A 23853-nucleotide genomic window follows, 5' to 3' on the forward strand; every position below is an offset into this window, starting at 1 on the left:
AGATGTCTTCAGAAAGTTGTAATTAGAATATTATGTGAAACTAAAAACTATATAAATTTGTATGCATGTGTAGAGCTTACTGTTTCAATGTCCATGTTTAGCATTATGTACTAATGACAAATACATTTTCTTAAGCAGCTAGAAAGCAATACAAGTTTTGGGTTCAATAATCTTTGAGCTCTTTGACTCAATGTAGCTGAAAAATGAGGTCTAAGAAAGTTTCCAAAGGCCTGAACCATGTTAGAGTCTGGCCCTTTTATGATCAAGTGATCTTTTCAGCTTTAATGGGAAAAATAAATCATTGCTAAAAGATAATCTTGACACATGAAAGCCAGAAAGGTGCAATATCAATGATTTGACTTACCAAAAAACCACCCTGTGGAATAGGATAAAGCAAATAACATTGTTTTGTTGTTGCTGTGGTTGGCGGTGAGAGGGAAGTAGGCTTAAGGAAATACCTCGTTTTAAAAATAATAAGAGGTCAATATAAACTCACTTAATAGAAAAATGAATGGACTTGATACAAGGGCTATTTTATGAGAACAGAACTAGAAGTTTTGAAAGCCTTTTCCAGATCTTTTTCTGTTTCATCCAATTGCTTATTTCATGATGAAACTGCCAATTGTTCACATTCTTTCTCTCTTTCTTCTTCTTTTATTCAATTTTTGATGCTGCAAGTAATATGAAAAGCACAAGGATAGCTACTAAACTTAATGCTTTGCTTTCTTTGCTTTGTGGTACAAATCTATATAAAAGTAGTTTAGATATAGTTGGCAACACAAAATTGTTTCTCCAGTAGTTTATTTTCAAGGGAGCTTATTCTTAGCATGTTCAAAATAAGCAAATTCATCTCTTTAAGCCAATATTTAATTTGGATTATTATGCCAATAAGATCTGGGTGAATAAAGATATGCAAAGTACAAGACTGTAAATTAATGGGGAAAAAAATCCTTTTCCATTTTAAAATAACGCACACAATCGTATGCACACACACACGTACACACACCCACACACCCAATTAAGATTCTTGGCCATGTAGATTTATGGCATTTATATATTTTGTTCCTCTGGGTGTGAAAAAGTGAAGGAGGGTGTCCCTAAGAATGTTCCTTTAAATTATTTTTCTATATACAGAAAACATGTCTAAAATTCTGGTAAGAAGTAACTTCCTCTAGTTCAGAGAAATGCTTAGAGGGAATATTTGTTATTATGTACTAAGAAACACCAGTTTGGAAAATTCCCAGTCAGTTCTTCCCTTAGTGCCTCATAGTTCTCCTATTGGCTCATGGGCTTGGAAACTTCATAGTTAATATTTTCCAAAAAGGATGCCAGCCTTCCTTGTCCCCCCCCCTTTTTTTAAAGGTTAAAGAGAACATCGAATACCAAAGAGAGTCTGAACTGTATTTGGTGTTTGAGCAATGGCTAGAAGGGCAGCTTAAACCAGAATTTTGATGTCAGAGGGAGGGTTAATTCAGAATGTGCAATTTCTAAGTCCCACTGTCCAAAGTTTTCAAGACAGTTATGGAGCATCCTTAGTGCTAAAGCCTAGCCTTTGTAAAATTACGCGCACACACAAAAAATCATCACGTCACAGATCATTCCAAAGAATCAGTGCAGTGTCACAGGCTGATGACAAGTTGACATCTAAGGTCATAGTCTCGTTTTCTTTGGGGGATGCCCTCACAGAATGGAAGAGCCACATCGGCAAAATGTCACTGAAAGCTGTCACTAAATACAACAGACAAGGGAGTGCACTGCTCACTAATGCATCAACTGCCCAGGAAATCTAGAATCCTTGATGCCTTTCTTGAAGGTTGCAACAGAATATTTTGTTAAAGTAGCTTCTTAGTCCAAACATGGACCCTACAGAGAATAGCAGTGCCTGGCTTCTTCCTTACTAAGGTGTTTAGTGTTTTCCCAGGCATTTCTCTTTCTTTAAAGGTTTTAGCCAAACTCTTATAACAGTACTTGCCACAAATACCAGAAAACGGAAAGTCACTAACAAATGCATAAAGCATGAAAAGACTAGCCTCCACTTTTTTTTTTTTTTTTTTTTTAATGGCCACACTGTGGCATATGGAAATTCCCAGGCCAGGGATTGAATCTGAGCTGCAGCTGCTGCCTATGACACAATTGTAACACTGCCCTTGGGATCAAACTCTTGGCTCTATAGCTACCTGAGCTGCTACAGTCTGATTCTTAACCCACTGTGCCACAGTGTGGAACTCCTGATCTCCATTTTTGTAAGGAGGTAGTCAGCAGTTAATGAATGGGAAATGCCAAATCACAGCAGTGATTTTCAGTATAGACTCTGAGGCAGAGATCTGGGATCTAGTCCTAGCTCCCTCACTTACTTGCCTGATGACTTTAGGACATTATTTAACATTTCTAAGCCTCAGTTTCCTCAACTGTAAAATGGGAACAATAATAGCACACATTTTATGGAATGGCAGAAAGGAGTAAATCAAATGATATATAAGTAAAGCACTTAGTAGAGTGCCTGGTACATAATAAATTATGAAAATACATTAGCTAATTTTATAATAATAATTATTATCATCATCATTACTAGTTATAATTAGGAAATGCTTTTCAAAGTGATCACTTTGAATTTAACTTGTATGCCATCTGATCTGGAAGTATAATAAGGGTATCCAATTCCTACTGATTTAGTGAGTCAAAGAGAAAACCAAAACAAATTGAATCATTCAACTGGTGTATTTAGAATTGCTGATGATTATAGTATTCAAGAAAGTTAGTGAAATACATAAATTGCAATTAAACTGTTCTTGAAAATCCCCAAAATCAGTTTTCATTTGTCTAGTCTAATGGTGGGTAGGGCTTGTTCATTTTAAAAATGTACATTTAGAATCTTCTAAAAAGGAAACATTGTGGAGTGTGAACATGGAGGAGATAAAAGGTATTAATACAAAGAGAGCATGCCCAAGCCAGCCATGTTCCACCTTTGAATACAGCAAAAAAATGCACTGCATTCATACGTCCCTTTATTTGTTTCACGGAATTATCCCTGCACTGCCAATTTATTTCCTTGTATGCATGGGTGTGAGTGCAGGAGCGCTCGCGTGCATGCGTGCACACACACACACACGGGGGGAGGGTCACAATGTACACATTCAGCCTCTTTGTATCCATCACTAATTCTCTTCTACATCAGCTTGGCTGTCAGCAACCAGCATGTAGATGGAGAGGATGGTATGGTGTCACTACCAATGTCACAGGTCCACTCCTGAAATTGCATTCACAACGTAATCTGATTAGCAAAATTTGAGAAAAGCTGGCATATACATATCTTTTATCATTTAATTCAAAAACTCCACAACACAACTTGGACAAAATCACTATACCAAAGGTCCTAATATAGCATAATTTGTGTTGAGTGTTTTGCATTCTGACAATGCTATAAACAGGAAGACAGTTTACTGACAATTCTGTGCTACCAGATACCAACTCAGGCCTCTGTCCAGCTTTACATTGTCAACTCTTACGGAAACATGAGCAGTTACACAGCCCCAGAGGATGCTGAAGTTTGGATTGCAAAAGATGAGATGGACAGATTTCATATTTTCATTGCAGGCTTTTTTTTTTTTTTTGCCTTTTCAAACTGCTGAGTATAATTTTTTTTTTTTAAGGCAGGAAATGCAACTAGTGTTTGTTTCTAGCATGACTTCTGTTTTGAGACTTCTTTTTTGTAGAAGAAATGTGTTGCCCAGCTGTCTAGAATCCCAATCAGGATATGGTTTCAGTATGAAATATATTACAGGAATGATTTTAGCTAGTTATAAACAGGAATGGTTATAAAAAGCTGGGGCTATTTTATCCAATTTTTATCCACAGAGGGTGTACTCTGGTTCAGTCCAAACGGGCTAAATACGTGAGGTAAAGTTTAGTTCTGTTTTTTTGCCCAGGAAGGAGAGTAATTGTGAAAGACAAAGGTGCATATTAGTGAGCAAACAGAGCAAACAGATTCTCAGTTACAGAGATTCTCAGAAATAGGAATCCTGTAGCCACTGACCAAAAACACTTCAAACCAAGTTGAACTGCTGGGGAGGTTAATGATCCTCAGTATTAATACTTCTATTTGCCCCCCCCACACAAGCATATATTATACAACAAATATTAAGAGCTCCCATTTGTTCCAGCAATCCCACTCCTGGGCATCTATCCAGAGAAAACCATGACTCAAAAAGACACATGTACTCCAATGTTCATTGCAGCATTATTTTCAATAGCCAATGCATGGAAACAACCTGTCAGAGGAGTGGATAAAGAAGATGTGGTACATATATACACCATGGAATATTAGCCATTAAAAGGAATGAAATACCGCCATTTTTAGCAACATGGATGGACATAGAAATTATCATGCTAAGTGAAGTCAGTCAGACAGTGAGACACAAACATCAAATGCTTTCACTGACGTGGAATCTGAAGAAAGGACACAATGAACTTCTTTGTAGAACAGATACTGACTCATAGACTTTGAAAAACTTATGGTTTCCAAAGGTGACATTTTGGGATGGGGGGATGTGCTGGGTTTGTGGGATAGAAATTCTATAAAGTTGGATTGTGATGATCATTGTACAGCTATAAATGTAATAAATTCATTGAGTAATTAAAAAAAAAAAAGAGGTACCTGTACGGAGGCTCCAGGGCTACTGGTGGTTGGTGAGGGAAGATACAAAGATGATCTAAATCCTACCATTTTGGTTGTACAGAAATTCAAGGAGGAGACAGATGTTTCATCCTATCTCCTCTTTTTTTACATCAAGACTTTCATATTTTAATGTTTCTAAAATATAATCACGGAATATATTGGATTAAATTCTCTCTAAAAGGTGGCATTAAATCTATGGTCCTTTAATAGATGGGATTTTTGAAGTTAGATGTGCCTGTAAGATGCAAATTTAACTACCAAGGGTAATGGGCACAAAAAGAAGAAATCTGACTGAAGGAAAGTTGCAGACTTCCTGAAGAAAATTATTTACAATCTGGGCCTTGAAGAATAAGGAGAAATGTAGCCAGGCAGGGAGCTTGTATACCTGGGATGGGAAGGAAAAGACAGGAGGATGCTTAAAGTATATGGAAGAGAGTATGCAAAGGTATGAAGAAATGAAACAGTATGTAAATATGGAAGAATAGTTAGGAATGTATTGTGAAGCAAATTCAGAGGAACTTCAGCTGCTAGAAGGAGATGGAAAGCCAAATTATGGAGACTTTGTGTTCATTCTCCTGAAAGCAATAAGACATCACTGACTGTTCGTAAGTGAAAGGGAAACTTACATGTATTGAACATCTACCACGATTCTGCTATGTTACTATTTACTAAGGAAATATAACATGCTATCTCATTTAATTCTCACAAATGTTTCCAAGGCACTTTCTTCCGTTTCACTTGTAAGAAACAGAGCATGGGGGGTTAAATAAGATGCTAAGGACACAAGGAGAAAGGGTCTAGGTTTTATCCCACTTGACTAATTATAAACCTGTGAATTATCTGTAACATCACCTCAAGATGTTTTAGTCTCCTTTTTTTTTCTTTAAAATTTCCTAATTTTTTATTTTTTAAATTCAGTGTCTTTAGGAGAAGTTTTAGGTTTACAGAAAAACTAAACAGAAAATCAAGGAGTTCCCAGATACCTCTCCTTAACCCTTCCCATCCCCCCACAATTTCCCCCATTAGTAACATATTGCAATACTGTGGCACATTTGTTACAATAGATAAGCCAATATTTATACATTATTATTAGCTAAAGTCCATAGTTTACATTAAGATTCACTCTTAGTGTTGTGTATTATATAGATTTTGACAGATGTATGATGACATGTATCCACTATTACAATATCAAATGGAATAGTTTTGTGATCTTAAAAAATTCCTTATTCATCCCTCTCTCCCCTCACAGCCTTTGCTACCACTGATGTTTTACTGTTTCCATGGTTTTGTCTTTTCCAGCCATGTGTTGTCACATAGCTGAGACAACACAGTATACAGCCCTTTTAGATTGGCTTCTTTCACTTAGCAATATACATTTAAGTTTCATCCAAGTCTTTCTGAAATGAGACTCAATAGCTCATTTTTTTTTATCATTGAACAATAACCCATTATATGGATGTGTTAGGGTTTGTTTATCCATTCACCCACTGAAGCACATCTTGGTTGCTTTCAACTTTTACCTAATACAAATAAAGCTGCTGGAAATATCTGTGTGCAGTTTTTTTGTGTGGACCTAAGTTTTAACTCATGTGGGTAAATACCAAAGAGCACGATTGCTGGGTGATACGGTAAGAATATGTTTATTTTCTAAGAAACTACCAAGCTATTTTCCAAATTAGCTGTACTATTTTCCATATCTACCAGCACAAATGAGACTTCCTGTTGCTACACATCTTGTCAGCATTTGGTCTTGTCAATGTTTTAAATTTTAGCTATTCTAATAGATTTATAGCATTATTTCATTGTTGTATTAGTAAATCTTTGATAATATGTGTATTTCCTAATTTTTAATTATTTTAATTATCTAATATAGATATTTATAACATCTGTGATTTTGACACTTACATTTTCCACCATTCACTGATTTATCAACATATATATTAAGTGTGTATTATATGCCAGTACAATTTTTCAAAGCTACTTTATTTCTTTCTTTTCTTATTTTCTTCTTCATTTTTAGCTTATCATATTTCACATTGTTTATTTCACACAAAGTAATAGTTGGTCCCTCTCTTTATTCATCTCCAAATACACTGGCTATCTTTTACTTTTCTAGTGATAATCATTTAATTTCTTCAAATTTCTCTTTATCCCATCAAAGCTTTTATCATTGTATATTCATAATACATTCAGCACAGAATAAGAAATGTTGTTAGAGATGAAACTACTTATAAAAATGTCTTAAGTGAAAAAATCACTTACCTTGGTTGACAATAAATCTTAACTTCTGTATTGTTGCCAGATTGCCACTAACTCGATATATTCCATCAACATTCAGACCTGAAAACAAAATGACATGTTTTATATTCACCTGATAAGAACTGAGATAGTAAAAGAAAAAAATGAATAATTATGGGGTGTTCCATTACAGAGGGAAAAATAAAAAGAAATCCTTGACAAGGAGTTCCCTGGTGGCCTAGCAGTTAGATTCAGTGAGCTTCTGCATGCCAAGGGTATGGCAAAGAAAAAAAGCAAATTCCTGACAAAATGGTGACATAAGTTTCAGATAATTTTATATCTAGTCATCTATAATTATTCAAAATAGCTTATCCTGGCAGTGGGTTTGGATAATCAACCATTTGTTTTCTATACATTTATTTATAGCATCTATTCTATGACCCAGTTATCAAAAAGATGAAAAAAGAGGAAAATGGAAGAGAAATACTCAGAGTTGATATCATGGCTCAGTGGTAATGAACCTGACTAGTATCCATGAGGACATAGGTTCAATCCCTGGCCTCGCTCAGTGAGTGAAGGCTCTGGCATTGCCGTGAGTTGTGGTGTAGGTCACAGATGCAGCTCAGATTCTATGCTGCTGTGGCCATGGCGTAGGCCAGAAACTGTAACTCCAATTTGATCCCTAGTCTGGGAGCCTCCATATGCAGTGGGTGTGGCCCTAAAAAACAAGACAAAAAAAATAAAAGGAGAAATATTTATTTCAACACTATTACTGTTGATAAGAAATGTTGATAACATATCTTAATGTCTGGACTGCATATTACTTGATGTGTCTAGGCCCTCAAAGAGGCCTGGGTGAGATTCCCAATTAATGTACAGGTCAGTATCTCAGCAGTTTCTCCAGGAAGGTGGCATAGCACCATGGATGAACGCTGTAATTCACAACAGTAAGTATTAAATAAATTGGTAGAAGTTACCATGCTAGAATAAAGTCTTGTAAAGCTCTTTACTGACATGGTATGAGCCACTTTACGGCTTTACCATCTCTGTTTTTATGTACTTTATAGTAGGAACATTTCTGCTCTTGTGCAAAATATATCATCAATAGGTGAGGGTAGAATCACATAAGGTGTAATATTGGTATTAATAACATAATTCAAAACTATCAGTCATTGACTTTTAAGACCTTGTGCTTTAGAAAAAGTTTAAGTTTATATCAAAATTGAAGGGAAGGTACAGAGATTTCCTATATACACCTCACCCCTACACATGCATAGCTTCCTCATTATCAACATACCCCACCAGAGTAGTACATTTGCTAGAACTAATGAAAGTACATTGATATATCCAGAGTCCATAGTTTGCATTAGGGTTCAGTTTTGGTGTTGTACATTCTATTGGTTTTGACAATATCTAATGACATGTATACATCATTATAATATCATACAGAGTATTTACACTGGCTTAACAATTCTGTGTTCCCCACCTATTTGTCCTCACTATGGTGTTTACTCTTCCATGTAATAACTTGTATATAATGGTAATAGAATGGAATACCTCTTAACAAATGTATTAATTGGTCTGATTTTTGTAGTTCTGGAACAATTTAATGATAAATTACAGAGTCTCTATTCCAACCAGCAAACTATGAATTTATGAATTCTTGAGGAATCAAGGTGAGGTTGGACACCTAATAGTGTGTACTGAAAACGTCTAAGAAACATTTATAAAAATCAGATGCATTCTTATTTTTTCCTGATGTACAAAATAGCTCCATTAATCAAAGGGCACTTCAGTCTGTTTTTAAGCATGATGTACATTTGACAACTTCAATGTGACAATTGTCTTAATTAAAACTTTTCTAATATTCGATTTTTAGTGTTGGACCATGTTGGTCTTAAGTTTATGCCTATGCTTAGAACTTTAGAATTTATCAAACATTTTCTTCTTTGCTTTGACAATAGTGTTTGGTATATAGCTTTAACCTACATAATTTTAAATAATGTGACAGACTTCTAAAATATTAAAACTTATGCATTCAAGTAAGTGTGTCCCTTCCAAAGTTTCCCCTCTTGAAGGTATGTGTAATTTTTCTGAACATATAGCCATTAGGGAAAATATTTTGAAATTCTTTTCCAAAATGACCTTCAGTGGCTCCATATTGTATACAGAAAAAATGTTCACTGATGTCAAGTTTGGTGATAGTTTTTGGTTTGGAAATAGTCAAAGGTCATTTAGAACCATGAATGGTGAAAAATGACATCTTGCTTTCCATCACAAACAGAAAATGTGGCCCTCATTTTTTTCTCCATGAGTTATCAGTTGCTCTGAAGGAATTTGAGAAAAAGAATGTTTTGGAAAATTGAAACATCAATGGAATATGCAAGTCTACATTCACCAAACAAGTAATCTTAATATATTTTTTAAAGAATCAGTCAAATTAGCCCTATTTAAATAACAATTAAAGATGAAATGCCGATTGATAGCTATTATAATACAGAAGGAGAAAATTTACCATATATTTATTTTTAAATCTATTTTTATTTTACTAATTAAATGGATCTTTATCAAAGGCTAACTATAAGTAAAATTATTTGAATTTTTATTGCAAATTCATTTAATAAGTATATTTATAGATATAAAATCAGTGCATTTCTATTTTGAAGCTAGAATTCTTTCTTTTCCAATATTATTTTATATGTTATTGAAGTGCATATGTTGTCTAAAGCTATAAACTGAATTTCAATTACTGAAATTTCCCAGTATCTAAAAACATTTTCTCTTATAGAAATTTAAAGTTAAAACATAGGAAGTATCCCTTTGATCTTTCATAAATTTCAGCAGAATTTTTTTTTAAGTTCAGTTAATCAAAAACATTTGAAAGAGCAATATGGGTTGGATATATTACGTATGAGCAATTGGAAAGCACTATACTGTTCAAACAAAGCAGACTTACCCTAAATTAATAACCCAATTTCCTTTTAGAATAAAAGAAGGGAGGGCTGGGGATGGAGACAGGGAGGGTAACTCAGACCAGTGTGACCAGTGTGGTTGGAGAACTCAGTGCCAGTAGAGAAACTGCCTTGTAGCTTAGGATAGAAACCAGAAAGTAAGAAGGAGTAAAGCAAAACACATTAGATGCCATTTGTATCTAACTTGACACAACTTCCAAGCCCTTTAGATTCAGATATATCAACACCATCTATCTTGGGGAGGATAACAATCTCTGACGTTGGGGGCTCCTGCTTTGAATGGCTCATGCTCCTCTGCTATCATACTTTTGAAATTACATAGAGGTGAAAATGACAAAGTACATATTAAAAAGGAGGGTATTACATTTTGCAAAATAATCTGGAATCTATCAGTGAATTTTAGCAGTTATAAATTATACAGGTAAAGTCTTATACTTGGTTAGCTTTCCCCTGAATGGCTCACAGAATGGCTAACCCTAAGTCCTGGGAATTGAAGCCAAATTACAATAATTCACGTGCCATCCTCTTTTTGCTCCAAGAACTTTGAAAGTTATGCCAAACCAAACCAATGTGAATTGGTGGACTTGGACATCCTTTTCATGACCACATTATCCTTGCTGGATTGGAAACTACTTATTTTGGAAATATAATTAGACCTCTTATGATTCTTAAATGAGCAATGTCTTCAAGGTACCCATGTTGTGCTCGGTGATGTTTGGAGAAAAATCACTTTAAGAGGTACTTCTTTCAAGAAACTACCATGACTGAAAATGCTGACTGGAATTTTGCCTGTTACACTAAAAATACTTTGGGAACACAGTGAAACTGAAACATTCTATAGATATTTTTTATCAGGCCAGCATTAATGTATTGTTAATGAAAAATTCTCTGAAGAAGTCCACAGTCACAGAAACATTGGTTTATTTGTTCCCCATCAGCTGACCTTCTTAAGTTTACTGTTGACAGAAATCACTGGGTTTTGTTGCAAGGGATTTTCAAAAGTCTTCCCCCCACCTTTTTTTCTTTCTTTTTTTTTTTTCTGAAGACGCTTAGACTAGGATAGACACACAATTAGGAGTTATTAAAGCAAATGGTGGTCTAAAGCCAGTGGAAAGAATGCAGTTGTCATGAGTAATTCCCACCATAAATCTTAGCCACTTTCCAAAAAAGAAATCTAAGAGACCAGCACTGTTTTCAGAGTTGACTGGCTTATCTGCCAAAATATGGGCAGTTTTTAACAATGCAGATGAGCCTGTTAAAAATAGTTGCAGACTGTGGATTAGGTAGCATTCTTAGTAGCTCAAATGATGGACAGACCACGAAGACATGAAGTTTGAGCCTGGTTGAGGTGTGTGCCCAAAAAGCCTGCTTGTTTTTCTGGAACATAACAAAATGCATCTGAAACTCTGGAGTCTGAAATGTGGGCTGGGAATTTTGCACAGTCTCTCTCCTGAGCTTTATGGAACTTCCTAATTCCTAGGAGGCCAGAGCTACCACAAGAAGAGTCATTCTGACAATACTTTGGTCTTCTGGCTTCACCCTCTGTCAAGAACGATTGAGTGCAGGAACACCCAGACTGCCCCCAAAGAGTAGTGCACATTTCTTTCCCCATCTTTCTGAAGGTCCAGCTTAGTTTCAGAGCTGAATATGAGGAGAGGTTTTGTACCATTTTGAATGGCACACATTTCCTCCTCCTTTAAAGTGAAATGTTTCCAACTTTATATTGTTAACTTATTAGATCACACCCTTTAAATTCAGTGACCGAGAGTACAAGGTATAATTGGAAACTCTTTTTAAATTTAATTTCTACTCTGTCTTAATGGCTTGTATTTATTCTGTATCTTTTGCCAGCTTTATTTAACTATTTTTTATGAGATAGTCATCCTTCAAGAATGACTACCTTAGAAAATAGTTGACACTACTCTGACTATCAAATAAGAATGATTTTATTCTATATGAAAACCTTATGACTTTGTAATGACCACTTTAAATTTATTTATTTATTTTTATTATAGAGGCAATACACTTCCCTGGTTAAAAAATGAAACTAAACCACACAAGATTATACAATGACGACTAAGTATTTACCTCATCCTACTGTCCAAAGATAGTTAACAGTTCTCTTTTGGTCCTTTTTGTTGTTATTCATTGATGTTAATGTATCACATTTATGTTTATTAATGTATCAACTTTGAATAGCATTTATTCACCCTCTATCAGAAAAGATAAAGTTTATAGTTCTTAGAACTATGTACCTCTTTTTCCTTGTTATTAGTTACATTTGTCTATTTCTATATTTTAAAATATCAAATTACCTCAGTGTATAAAAAATAAGGAACTAATAAGTGCATTTGCTCTTTTTTTTCCCCCTTGTCTTCTCCCTCGTACCTTCCAATTTTATTCTTTATGTTACTATTGCTTACATTCTCAAAGTTTAGAATATTCCATTTTATTCTCTATATGTTGTGACTTATCTATGGACTAACATTAGTCACTGTTTTAAAAATTGAGTGTTATTGAGTTCCACATTAATTTTGTTTCACCAGGGAGATCTCCCCAAAGTCAAGGTCTCATGTGTCTTCTTCCTTTCTAGGTTCCTTCATCTCTTCAAAGTAAGCAATGCCCAAAAGAACTTTATGTGATGGTGGAAATGTTCTGTATATTAACTGTCCAGACCAGTGTTCACTGACCACATACAGCTGGCTACTGAGCACTTGAAATGTGGTTAATTCAACTGAACAACTAAAATTTTATTTTATCTTATTTTAAATAACTCAACCACAGGTGGCTTGGGACTACCATATTGGACAGTGCAGCTCTAGGGCAGAATCAAATACTGCTCCTCTGTTGTATTACACTGTTATTCTTTCTTGGATTTCTTTAAGCTTATTTTTTTCATAAAAGTATGTGTTTGATAAAATTACTTATTTCTTACATCTCAATGACTGTTTTCTTCTGCCTCATATTTAATTGTTGATTTGAGTATTTATTTGATTTTTATAACTTTCACTTTTCTAACTTTGAAAAAGAATGTTCCATTATCTGCTAGCATCTCTGCTGTTAAGTCTGACATCAAGTTGATTATTGATGCTTTGACGGTAAATTGCATTTACTTTCAGGATTAAAACAAAAAAAGGTTTTTTTTTTTAAACTTGTAGAAGTGAAACTTAGATGTATCTACATCTAGGTGCTTTTGATCAGAAAACATTTTCTTATATTATTTGTTTTTTATAGCCTTCCCTCTACTCTCTGTTTTCTCTCCATCTAGAACTTCTTCAAGATGGATATTTAAGTATTGGATTGCCTTATGATGAAAGACCAAATTAACTAGAATAAATCATGCTCATGAGTATTGATCTGTCCACATGTTTTTACTCCCAACTGGCTTTATCTTAAATTGTCAGGCTGAGTGAGGTTTTCCTGGGTGGGTGGTGAATAGATAGTGGGCTATATGTTCTTCAGTTACCAAGTAAGGAGGACGTCTTTTTGCAGTGAAATACTTTAATTGTTTTGTTTCTGGGTAAAGCTCTCTAATTTGATGTCTGCTATAAAGAATCTGAGATACCTCATTATCCACTGCCTTCCTTCTCAGATGTCAGCATCCTCTCATTTGTCCTTTGTAGAACCTATTCTCAGGTGAGAACTTCCTCTGTGCAAGGTAAATGAAGAGGGACCCAGATCTCCCACTAGTTAGATCAAATACTTGGTGCATTACTTTATTTATTGCCCTCTTGACAATTTTTGTTCTTTTTATTTGTTAACTCCATGCTTGGATATTCTCTAGGACATTCCTGGAAAGAACTGTGCCTAATTATGCTGTCTGAGAATGGTGTTTCTTTTGCTCTAATATCTATCACTTGTTTGATCCCATCTGCTTTCTGTCTTCCTGGAATTTCTATTTCTGGTCTGCTGATGGCACCTTTTCTGTTTTCAGCACCACTCTTATTTTCTTTTCCAACATATCTTTTCTATTATGTCATTTTTTTTTTTTTTTTTTTTGAGGCCGGAGAATCAGACAAGATTTTCCAGTCTGCCAACTTGAATGGGGGGATGGGTGGGTCATTTTTCAGAAAGATAGACTTTTTAATGCTGGGAACAAAAGTTTCACTGGTTTGTAAATATATTGCTATACAATAATTTCTCTTCAATAATAGCAAATGGGATACTCATGACTCCTATGAGATAAATTATGAACATTTAAATACTATGTGTATCCAAATCTAATATTTACAGAAAACATTAATATAGGGTCTAAGATCAGTACATGTGTATATATATATATATGTGTATCTGTATATTTTTTGTCTTTTCAGGGCCACACTGGCAGCATATGGAGGTTCCCAGGCTAGGGGTTGAATTGGAGCTGTAGCCACCGGCCTACGCCAGAGCTACAGCAACGCGGGATCCGAGCCACGTGTGCAACTTACACCACAGCTCATAGCCACGCCAGATCCTTAACCCACTGAGCAAGACCAGGGATTGAACCTGCAACCTCATGATTCCTAGTTGAATTCGTTAACCACTGAGCCACGACGGGAACTCCAAGTATATTCTTCATACTTTTCTCACCCCGTCCTTTCTTTTGTCTTTAGAAGTTCCTATTGTCATTTATGCCTTGCCCAATGGTCCCTTTATTATTGAGATTGTTTTCTTTTTATCTTCTATTTGTTCCATGAGCCTATTCTTTTTCATTTTTATCTTATTTTGATTTTTTGTCCTACCTTCCTTGTATCTATGCAATAGATTCTTATTTCATAGAGACAATTGTTCCAATGAGCTTTTCTTTTTCTTTTTCATATCATAACAAAATACTGTCTTCAATGTTCCTTCACCTGTTTGTTTGATTTTGGTAGCAGTCCATTTTGGGTTACTTATTTCTAAATGAAATGGGTTTTTCATCCACCCAACATTTTATGGTATATTCATATGGAAAAGAAGAATTTTATCTTAAAATATGGAAGACATAAGTATTTATTGATAATATTAAAAAATATTAGACTGAAAATAAGTGTCCGAAGGAAGCGTGCTGCCTTTTTTTCCCCCTGAGAAAACGGCTTAGAAGCTGTGATGTGAACCATTATTTTATATTGTTTTATGTAGCATACATTGTAGATTGGGGGAATTCCAGACTTCAAATACTGGAAGAGCACAAATAAAGGAAACAACATATGGGACTAAGGAAAGAATGATCTCAAACATGAAAAGTCTTGAACCAGAGGGAAGGATGTTGGGACTTTTCATTGAGCACCTGGGTGGTTAGCATCACTGTCATATCTTTCCCTCCCCACCTCCCCATCTGCTTAAGCTCTTATACTAAGAAATAAAAGTAAGAAGGGACCTAGCCAAATTCTTTTTATCTGTCTGTCTATCTATCTATCTATCTATCTATCTATCTATCTATCTATCTATCTATCTATCCATCAATCTATCTACACATCTGTCATGTCATATTGCTATTTTGTCCTGTCCTGACCTCTTAATCAGCCTGTCTGGGCACCTGGGAAGACAATTTAAAATTGGAATAGGAAAAGGATAAAATATCCTGAGTGTTATGTGTGTTACTGGTCCTGTTTCTTAGTGGTTCCATATTATACCATTTATGCCTTGAAAAGATCTACCACACTAGTATTTAGAGACTGTGTATGGGGGAAAGAGCTGGCTATCTTGCTTTTAACTATGCCGAGGCATTCCTGTAAAGAGTCACCTTGCTGGAAAAATTTGGAAAGAGCATTTATCGCATTAATTTCCCATCTCCCCAATTTTTTTAGAGTAGAATATTGACCACTTCAACAAGTAGAGGAAAATAACAATAAATTCCTTAAATGTTAGCAGAAACACAGAAGCCATCTCTCCTCCATGTGTGTCATTCCTCACTATTGGAATTTTCCCCTTGTATTTAGACTTCTTGCCATAATATTTCACTAACTGTCTCATAATTGGAGATGCATATGTATGCCATTAGAGTCCAGAAATGCAGTTATATATATATATATATATATAAAGTCCTATGACACTTGTATGCGTATAGAGGGCTAGATCCTGGTTTACATTTGCTTTTTTTTATGTATTATGCTTGTTTTTGCATATAGTCTCCATACTTTTAATGCACCTCATATTCCATTCAAACTTACTACTGGGACCACTGCCTTTAAAATCATGTATTTTAATTTATGGATTGATAAGCAAATAAGAGAAAAGACAAGGGGAAAAAGTTCCAGTATGGATTATGATATAGAAGGAAACAATCTGTGTGCTGTGTTTAATACCTGGATAAAATGAAACGCTAGTTTAAGTATGCTATCTCAAGTGCGGCCCATCATTTTTTACTTTTGGGTCTTCATGTCTGTTAAAACTCAGCTAAGAATTTGAGGCCTAAGCGTATGATGCCTAAAGAATGGTAGAAATAAATATAATTTATAGATTTATACCAATCAAGACTTGAATAGTATTAGAAATATACTCAAAGTAAGAAGGATCTCAAGAGAGCTGGAGTATGCTTGTGAAATTTCACTAGGGATGCTAACATCTTTGATTTGATAAGGCTAAAGATTACCACCTGAAATGATTTCTGGATAGTAGAAAACAAAAAATACCTAGAAATAGTATTTAATAAATTCTCTTACATATGTCTTTCTTTCAAATTCTAGTCTTAAAGACAAATATAAGCCAATGATCCCAAGTATTGTTAAGTAAGAGCACTTGTCTTAAAGGAAAATCGCATGTCTGGAAGATATTGACATTGGAGGTTGTATTTGGTTCATCTCATAGCCTTCTCTGAGTCTTTGAGTTCCATTGTTATGTTATGCTGTGGCCATGCTGATGCAAATAAATCATTCTTTTGGTATTGTGACTTGCTCAGGGTGTTTCTTTAAAATAAATAGGAGTCACAGTATCAAAAGCCTAATTTGGTCAGCCAGTATCATCTGGTGGTTTGCAAGTAAATATGCCAACATAACCTGAGGTCCAGAAAGCAGTGGATGGCCACAGCAGGTTTACTGAAAGAAAACTAGTTTCCTGAAGATGCTATTCCTAAGGAAAGTTTAGGGCCCAGGGATGAGTAATCTACAGACTATGCCCATTTAAAATTTTAAATTTTAGCAACAAACTCCTAAGTTAAAGATATGCAATAAAAGGCTTACCAACACAAACAAGAAGAAAACACTGAAAAATTGCTCCTTCTGTGATGAAGTCATTACAGTTACATAAAGTCTTGCCTTTGATCCCATCATACTTGAAATCGATATAGATTTTAAATGTATATATCCTATTCTCATTCTTTTCAATCCCTTCACCTCGATTTTTTCAAACATCTAAACAAAGTGACCTCATTGTTTTCCATTGGACTTTTTTTTTAAACATTGGCTGGGATGATTGAGATTCAGGAATGTGGGAAAATGGATTCCCAAACCACGTTCCTCCCCTTTCATTCTGAACTGTAATTTTTGGCTTGGCTTGAATCACAGTCATCACATTTCAGCCTGAATCTCTCTGTAAAGTGATCTTTCTTAAACATTTCTCTCACTCATCAAGGGATCAGAAACAAAGCCATTCTAGCCTTTCAGCAAAACACTTACAAGCAGCTTTTACAGAGAAGTTGCAAGAGCTAAATTTCCTCTAAAATTGTCTGAAAAGTGAACATTTTCAGTGCCTTGTTGTCCTTTTTGTGAATCTTGTCATCTGTATGCCATGAGCTCCAGCAGCTATTTTAATCTGTTTTTGTTTGCAATCCATTTGGTGTCCACCCAAAGAAATGCAGGTGATTCTAATTAACTTATTGCTGAAGATGTAGGCAAAAAATATCTCAATTGTGTTGTAAAGAATCATACACTTAAACCTTTTCTTCTATTATTTATAACATATTATTAATGAAAATATTATATGACTGTATTTACCACCTAATTCAATGCTGTTCACTTTTATAAATCAATGAGGCTTATGGCACAGGAAAAAGCCACACACATACACAAATACACAGACACAATACAGACCCCAAGAATGCTTGCCAACTTTTATTTAACAAGAGTAGCAACTTAAAAATAACATTATTTTTACTTTGTGCAACATAGTTTAATATCTGAAATAACCCTGTTCCAATAAAAACCTATTGAAATACTCTTAGGCCTAACTCTGCCCTGAAGGTAAAAGTGATTAATTGAAAGATTTTGGCAGATCTCTGCTCACCACCAGGGCAGTTTAATTTAGAACACATTCAACCATTTCTCAGTGTCTCTGTGTTGGTGGAGCATAACTTTTGATCTTCTTTGGGGAGGTGCCTCTAATTCAGACCCTTTGGCTAGCCACTTCCTGGTGGGTTTTGATAGCCTGCTTCTGCTAAGCATTCAGGTGAGAAAGAGAGCCCTTTCTGGCTGCTGCCTCTAGAGTGGGTTAGAGAAGCTGAATTCCAGACACAAAGGCAAGATAGTCTACAGCCTGTTGACAGTGTCAATACCCACGATACCTATTTAAAATTATAGAAAAGATAGTTCTTTTTAACATCTCGTTTCTCTCCCAAACTTCTGAGAAATTTGTGTCATTAGACTCTTTCCTAGTCAAAGAAGATTCTCCTGACCATGACAGTGGATGAGATTGCAAAGACTGAACTTTCTTTTCTTAAGAAACACAAATACATTGTTTTCTTTTGAGAATACAGGAGAACTATTGAGTGGGTATTGTTAATACTTCTGCTAAACAGAAACATCGGGCTAGGGTATAATCCTCCCTGTTTTGCAGTTGAAGCACTGTGGTTAAATGGAGAGAGGAAAATTCCAATACCTTCTAGATAGAAAGACCTTGAGTTGGTACTCCAACTCTCTATGCAATTTAATGCATATTGATTCAGCACTTATTATGTAGCAAAGGTATGCAAGGCACTGTGGATACAGCAAAGATCAAAGGTTCTTTTACTGATGTAAGAGAGACCTATCTTCTCAGCTTCATTTTTGACTACTTGTTAACCATCTAGCAAAGAATTTCACATAGTCTAGTTGCTCAAAACATTACTGTTGCCTTAAAAAAATACATTCCAATACCAACTGTTCTCTTATTTAAACTCATTAGCACTAGTGTAATACAAACCAGATTTCCTGCTTCTGGATGAATTTGTCACTTGGGTCTACATCAAAAGTCTTATTGAAATATTGTGTATATATGCATATACACACTTACAAGGCTATACATGTACACACACATATTTAGCACCTCTCATTAGATTTTAGCATTTTTCATTTATTTCTGACCTGTTGTCACGGAAAGAAAATATATTAAAGATGTGTTACATATGCTGATTTTCATTAACATAATACTTATTGAGTGTCTATTCCATGTGTAACTTTTCTAAGTGGTAAGAAACCAAGTTGCAAATATATGTCATGTTTTATCATTTTCTTAAATTTAAATAGTGTTTTAAGTTTCCCAATTCCACCAAAATCTGTCAAATTTTGAATTGTGAAAGTAGTATTAGAAAAGCCATGATCAGTTACTATGGCTGACTCTAAAAGTGCTATAGAAGATAGAAATAAAAGACTATAAAATTGAAGACCTAGATTTTATTTCATTGTTTCCAAGGTTAGCTTTAACATTAATTATAGAGGCTATATTTACAATATGCTAAGATGTTATAGGAAGATAATTCCATCTTAAAATATTTTTTATATAGTTTTGTCCAAAATTCTGTAATTAGAATTTTATTCCTTTGCCTTTAAATCCCATGGAGGGATTTCACATCAAACCTCACGAATCACGTATACTTTAGTTTGAATCAATCTATTAGATCTTTCCTGAGAGCACACTTTAGATAAAAGGAAGGCAAATACAGGAAGACTTCACTCGTGTAGGATGTGGGATAGGAAGAGATGAAGGATAAAAGTCAAGTTTAATAAGTAATGAGTGAAGAACAGAAAAGGAAGTGGGTATACCATGGTGGTTTCAAGTTAATCCAGAAGGGTAGTTGCTATGATCCAAATGCTAACCATTCTATTTTCAGATGCACCAAGATATAGGAAAATGGTATGTTCTTACTGAATTTAAAGATTTGGAAAGAAGAGGCACAATTTTCAGTTTGACTAAATACAATTTATCCTTAAACATAATTTATTTTTATTATCATAATACTTTTCCATTTTTGGAAGTATAATAATCTATCTTTCTTCTGGGAAAACTTACACAATGTACTTTCTTTGAGGTGAATGTAATGCTCTAAACCAAGTTTCCAAAGTTGAGCTTATATAAATCCATATAGGGCTTTGCTCTAAAGACTGAAATGCTATGAAAGAACACACTGTTCTTCTTTGGAATCATGAGATTGTCTCCTTCTCTGGGTAGTCTTTGAGACTTCTTCCATTGCGTCATTCTTCTGCACCTGCACTGCATGTGGGGCTGCCTGTGTCTAGACCAATGGCTCCATCAGATACCTCTTCTTGCTAGTGTTCTTAAGTATCTTCAGTAATTTAGCCTAAAAATCTTCAGCCTCAACTGAGATGGCTGGTATTGAACAATGGCAGATTCATGAGGTCCTAGATCCCCAACCCACTTTCAAGTTTTCAAACAAACTTTAACAAAGACTGTTATACACAGACACAAATGCATTTCTATTAACTCATTGACCAGAATAAAAAGAAAACAGTGACATTCTTTCACCAAAGTTTAGAGCAAAATATACCACAAGCAACAGCCTTAGAGAGGAGGAAGGTACTAAGCTCAGGAACATAGCCTGTTCTTGGAGGTGTCAATATGATTCCCTTATCTTTCTTTGCCTCGTCAAACAAAACACAACCAAACCCCTTCTTTGCTGCTTGAATATACTCTAATAGGAGACAAAGTGATTTGATGCCAATTTATTGATACCTTTTAGACCAATTTTATTCAAGGTAATACTCAAACGTATAAGGGTGTCTGAACTTCAGGCTGAGGTATAAATGATATTCCTGAGGGAGGTTTGCTGGGAGAATGGTATGGAAGTCAGACAGTGCTCAAGGGGACCTTATGGAGTCACGCACCCATCAAGAGAAGAAAAAGGAGGGGACAAATGAGTACCCCAAATACATCATCATTGTCCTGGAGTTATCCTTGTTCATAATTCATGTTTTGCCCAGTGTGAAATTTCACTAACAGGTTTGCAATTGCTTTCAGATGGTTTCAGGACTCCAGATTCCTTTCAATTCTGTTACCTACCAGTATTAGTTATGAAATACTGCTATGAGCTAAAATTTAATATTTGACAATGTTTGATAAGTGGAAAGAGTTTTCTCTGCCCACCATGCTGTCAAACAGGACAATGGCAATAAACGATTCAGAACTTTGAGTTTGAAAGTGTTTTCATTCTTATAAGCCATGTGTGTTAGAAATCATAGGTAAGAGGAAATTTCAAACATCTTGAAGAGGGAGGTTGTTGTTGATTGTATAGTAGTTCTGTGCAATCTCCCATAGTTTTAAACAGAAGTGTAACTTTTTGTTTGTTTGTTTTAGTTTTAATTTTAGCAATGGGAATTTGTGGGAGTTAATTTAAAAATATGGAATCTTAATTCTTTAAACTCTTTTTCCTCTACATAAAACATGACCCTGCTGAACTATCCATGGGATTAAATGCAATATCCCTTTAAATATTAAAATTTCCTATACATTCGTCTGTAAAGATATGGGAAAATATGTCCAAACTATATTAGTTTAAGCCATGATCTTCTTTTAAAGCTACTGGTATTGCTTTTTTTCATATGGTACCCTAATTGTTTCTGTTGGATCCTCTTGAATCTACTATCTAGTTCTGGAACTATTTTCAGTTAAGAAGAGTTGCTTTCTACCATTAATTCAATTTCTAGCTTAATAACTTCTCCATTTATTTATCCTGAAGAACAACTGTTTTATCTGCTCCCACCCATAAGCAGCTCATGAAAAGATGCCTTTCTTATGGGAAAAGAATTTGAATGGAAAACATGGTCATACATATATCAGACCAAGGATTAAAAAATGAACATTATACGTGAGGAAACATTACAAGAAGGTTTCACTATATTAGTTTTTCCAAGTCAGTATTCCAAGTTGGTCTTGGATTATGTGTGAAAAGTAAGAACTCTGCAATGTAACAGGTGCTGGCAGGAAACTCCCATTAAAGCTTATGGAAGTTATGCCTGTAAAGTCCTGGCATCTGAGAAAATTCTCTCATAAGAATTCATCGTGCATCAGATTTTTCTCACTGAAAAAACAATACAAGGCTGTAACTACTTAACCATATTCCCAGTCACTATTTTGTTAACACTATCCCTTGGTGATGACATGTTTGATGACCTTGTGCTATATGTAAAGTATATATCAGCCTCATTTCAACATTGCAAACGTGCATTGACTGCTGTATATAATAATAGAGATGTTGGTCTACCATCTGTCTGTCCTAATCAAAGTATAAACTTGAAAACTTTTTTTCCTGTGGAGTCAATGATTTATTCTAATTCACCCACATTCTGAAGACTGACTGTTCATATGGCAAATGTTTAAGCAATTCACTGGAGCTAGATACAGTTTGGAGTATCAGGTAGTAATTAATATGTACTTTAAATATGTACTATTGAGTTGTGTTGGAAAGCACTAGCATTATGCATGGTGCATAGTTGGTGCTTAATAAATGTCATCTTTGTTTTCCTTTCATATATCATACCACATCTGTAAGACCACAACCTCAAAGACTAATGGTATAACCCTGCACATAAATTTGCCTACCTTAAAGTTAACTGGTTAGGCCTCTTTCTCTGATCGAGTTCAATTTTTCAGTCTATTAATTCTACAGGTTAAAGTATTTTTTCCCTGACATTTTCCTGTTGGATACAACTGAAAAAATCCTCTTATTTTATAAATCTACAATTTATAAGGAATTTGATTTAAACCTGATGGGTAATTTGGGTTTAAAGCATTTATCAAGTTAAGGACTGAGAGAAAAATTTAGACAGTAGTGAATGTCAGAAAAGGCCCACTGAAAATGATTGTGAACCTGTATATATCCAGATGTGCATATTCTTACCTGTGTTTGTGGCTAAACTACAGATTAAATGTTACTAGCTTACCTTTATATTTGTATTTATAATTTTAAATGTGCTTTTAATACGTCAATAAATGTATCTTTAGTAAAAGCCCTCAGTTAGGATAATATAGCTACCTTCCAGAATACACCACACACACACACACACACACACACACACAGAGCACCATCCCAGGCAATCTGCCAAAGTGTGGTTGTTGTGAAAAAGGTTTTGCTTTAGGGCAATAGCAAACTAGCTCACCACCCTGCTGCCCTGTCCACTCTTCACCACATGCTTCTTTGCTGTATCCTTAACTTCCCCTCCTACAGTGAGGGAACATTTCTTTGGACTGTTTTATTGCCAATACATTTTTACTTTGTATGATGAAATGAAACAAGGGACTGGTTTCATTAGAAGGAGAGGTAAACAGAGCATTAATTAAATTTGCTGATGATACTAAATTGGGAGGAACTGTGGACATCTGTGAAGACAAAAGAATCATACAAATGGACTTAAGGAGTTTAGAAATACGAGCAGGAAATAATAAAATGAGATTCAGCCTTAAATAATGCAAGCTAATACATTTGGGAAAAGATAATCAGAAACATGGCTATTCAGTGGATCATAGATGCCTGGAAAGTGGTGATAGTAAAAGAGACCTAGGGAGCGATAATGGGAAAAATTGTACCCAACCTTCAGGGAGGTAGGCACAATGTCTAGAGGTTTATATATTAAAAAATATAATTTTTTGAAACAGAAACACTATAGTTCTACTCTTACGACACTGGTAGATCTCAAAAGCATCAACTTTGTCTCTAGTTAGTTGAATCTCTCAGGTTTATGAAATAATTTAACACCATTTGTTGAGAGACTGCTTTCTCCCTCTTAAGGATGAGAAAGTTTTGTCTGAAACTTGACCTGAACATCAGAGACATTGCTCCATCTCTGTTCTGTCTTACGTTAT

At 35.0% G+C, this 23853-nt stretch overlaps 1 protein-coding gene across 6 annotated transcripts in view; it reads right to left on the bottom strand.

Moving 5' to 3' along the window:
• Positions 1 to 23853, bottom strand: part of ARHGAP15 (Rho GTPase activating protein 15) — a 619196-nt gene that overhangs the window by 191943 nt on the left and 403400 nt on the right. For all 6 annotated transcript variants that reach the window (XM_021076338.1, XM_021076339.1, XM_021076335.1 and 3 more), the window contains one exon: positions 6938 to 7015. In XM_021076338.1, coding sequence (XP_020931997.1) covers positions 6938 to 7015 — 78 coding nt within the window. The remainder of the gene's footprint in view (positions 1 to 6937; positions 7016 to 23853) is intronic.

Source organism: Sus scrofa, chromosome 15 (genome assembly GCF_000003025.6).
Source record: "Sus scrofa isolate TJ Tabasco breed Duroc chromosome 15, Sscrofa11.1, whole genome shotgun sequence".
NCBI classification, from domain to species: Eukaryota; Metazoa; Chordata; class Mammalia; order Artiodactyla; family Suidae; genus Sus; species Sus scrofa.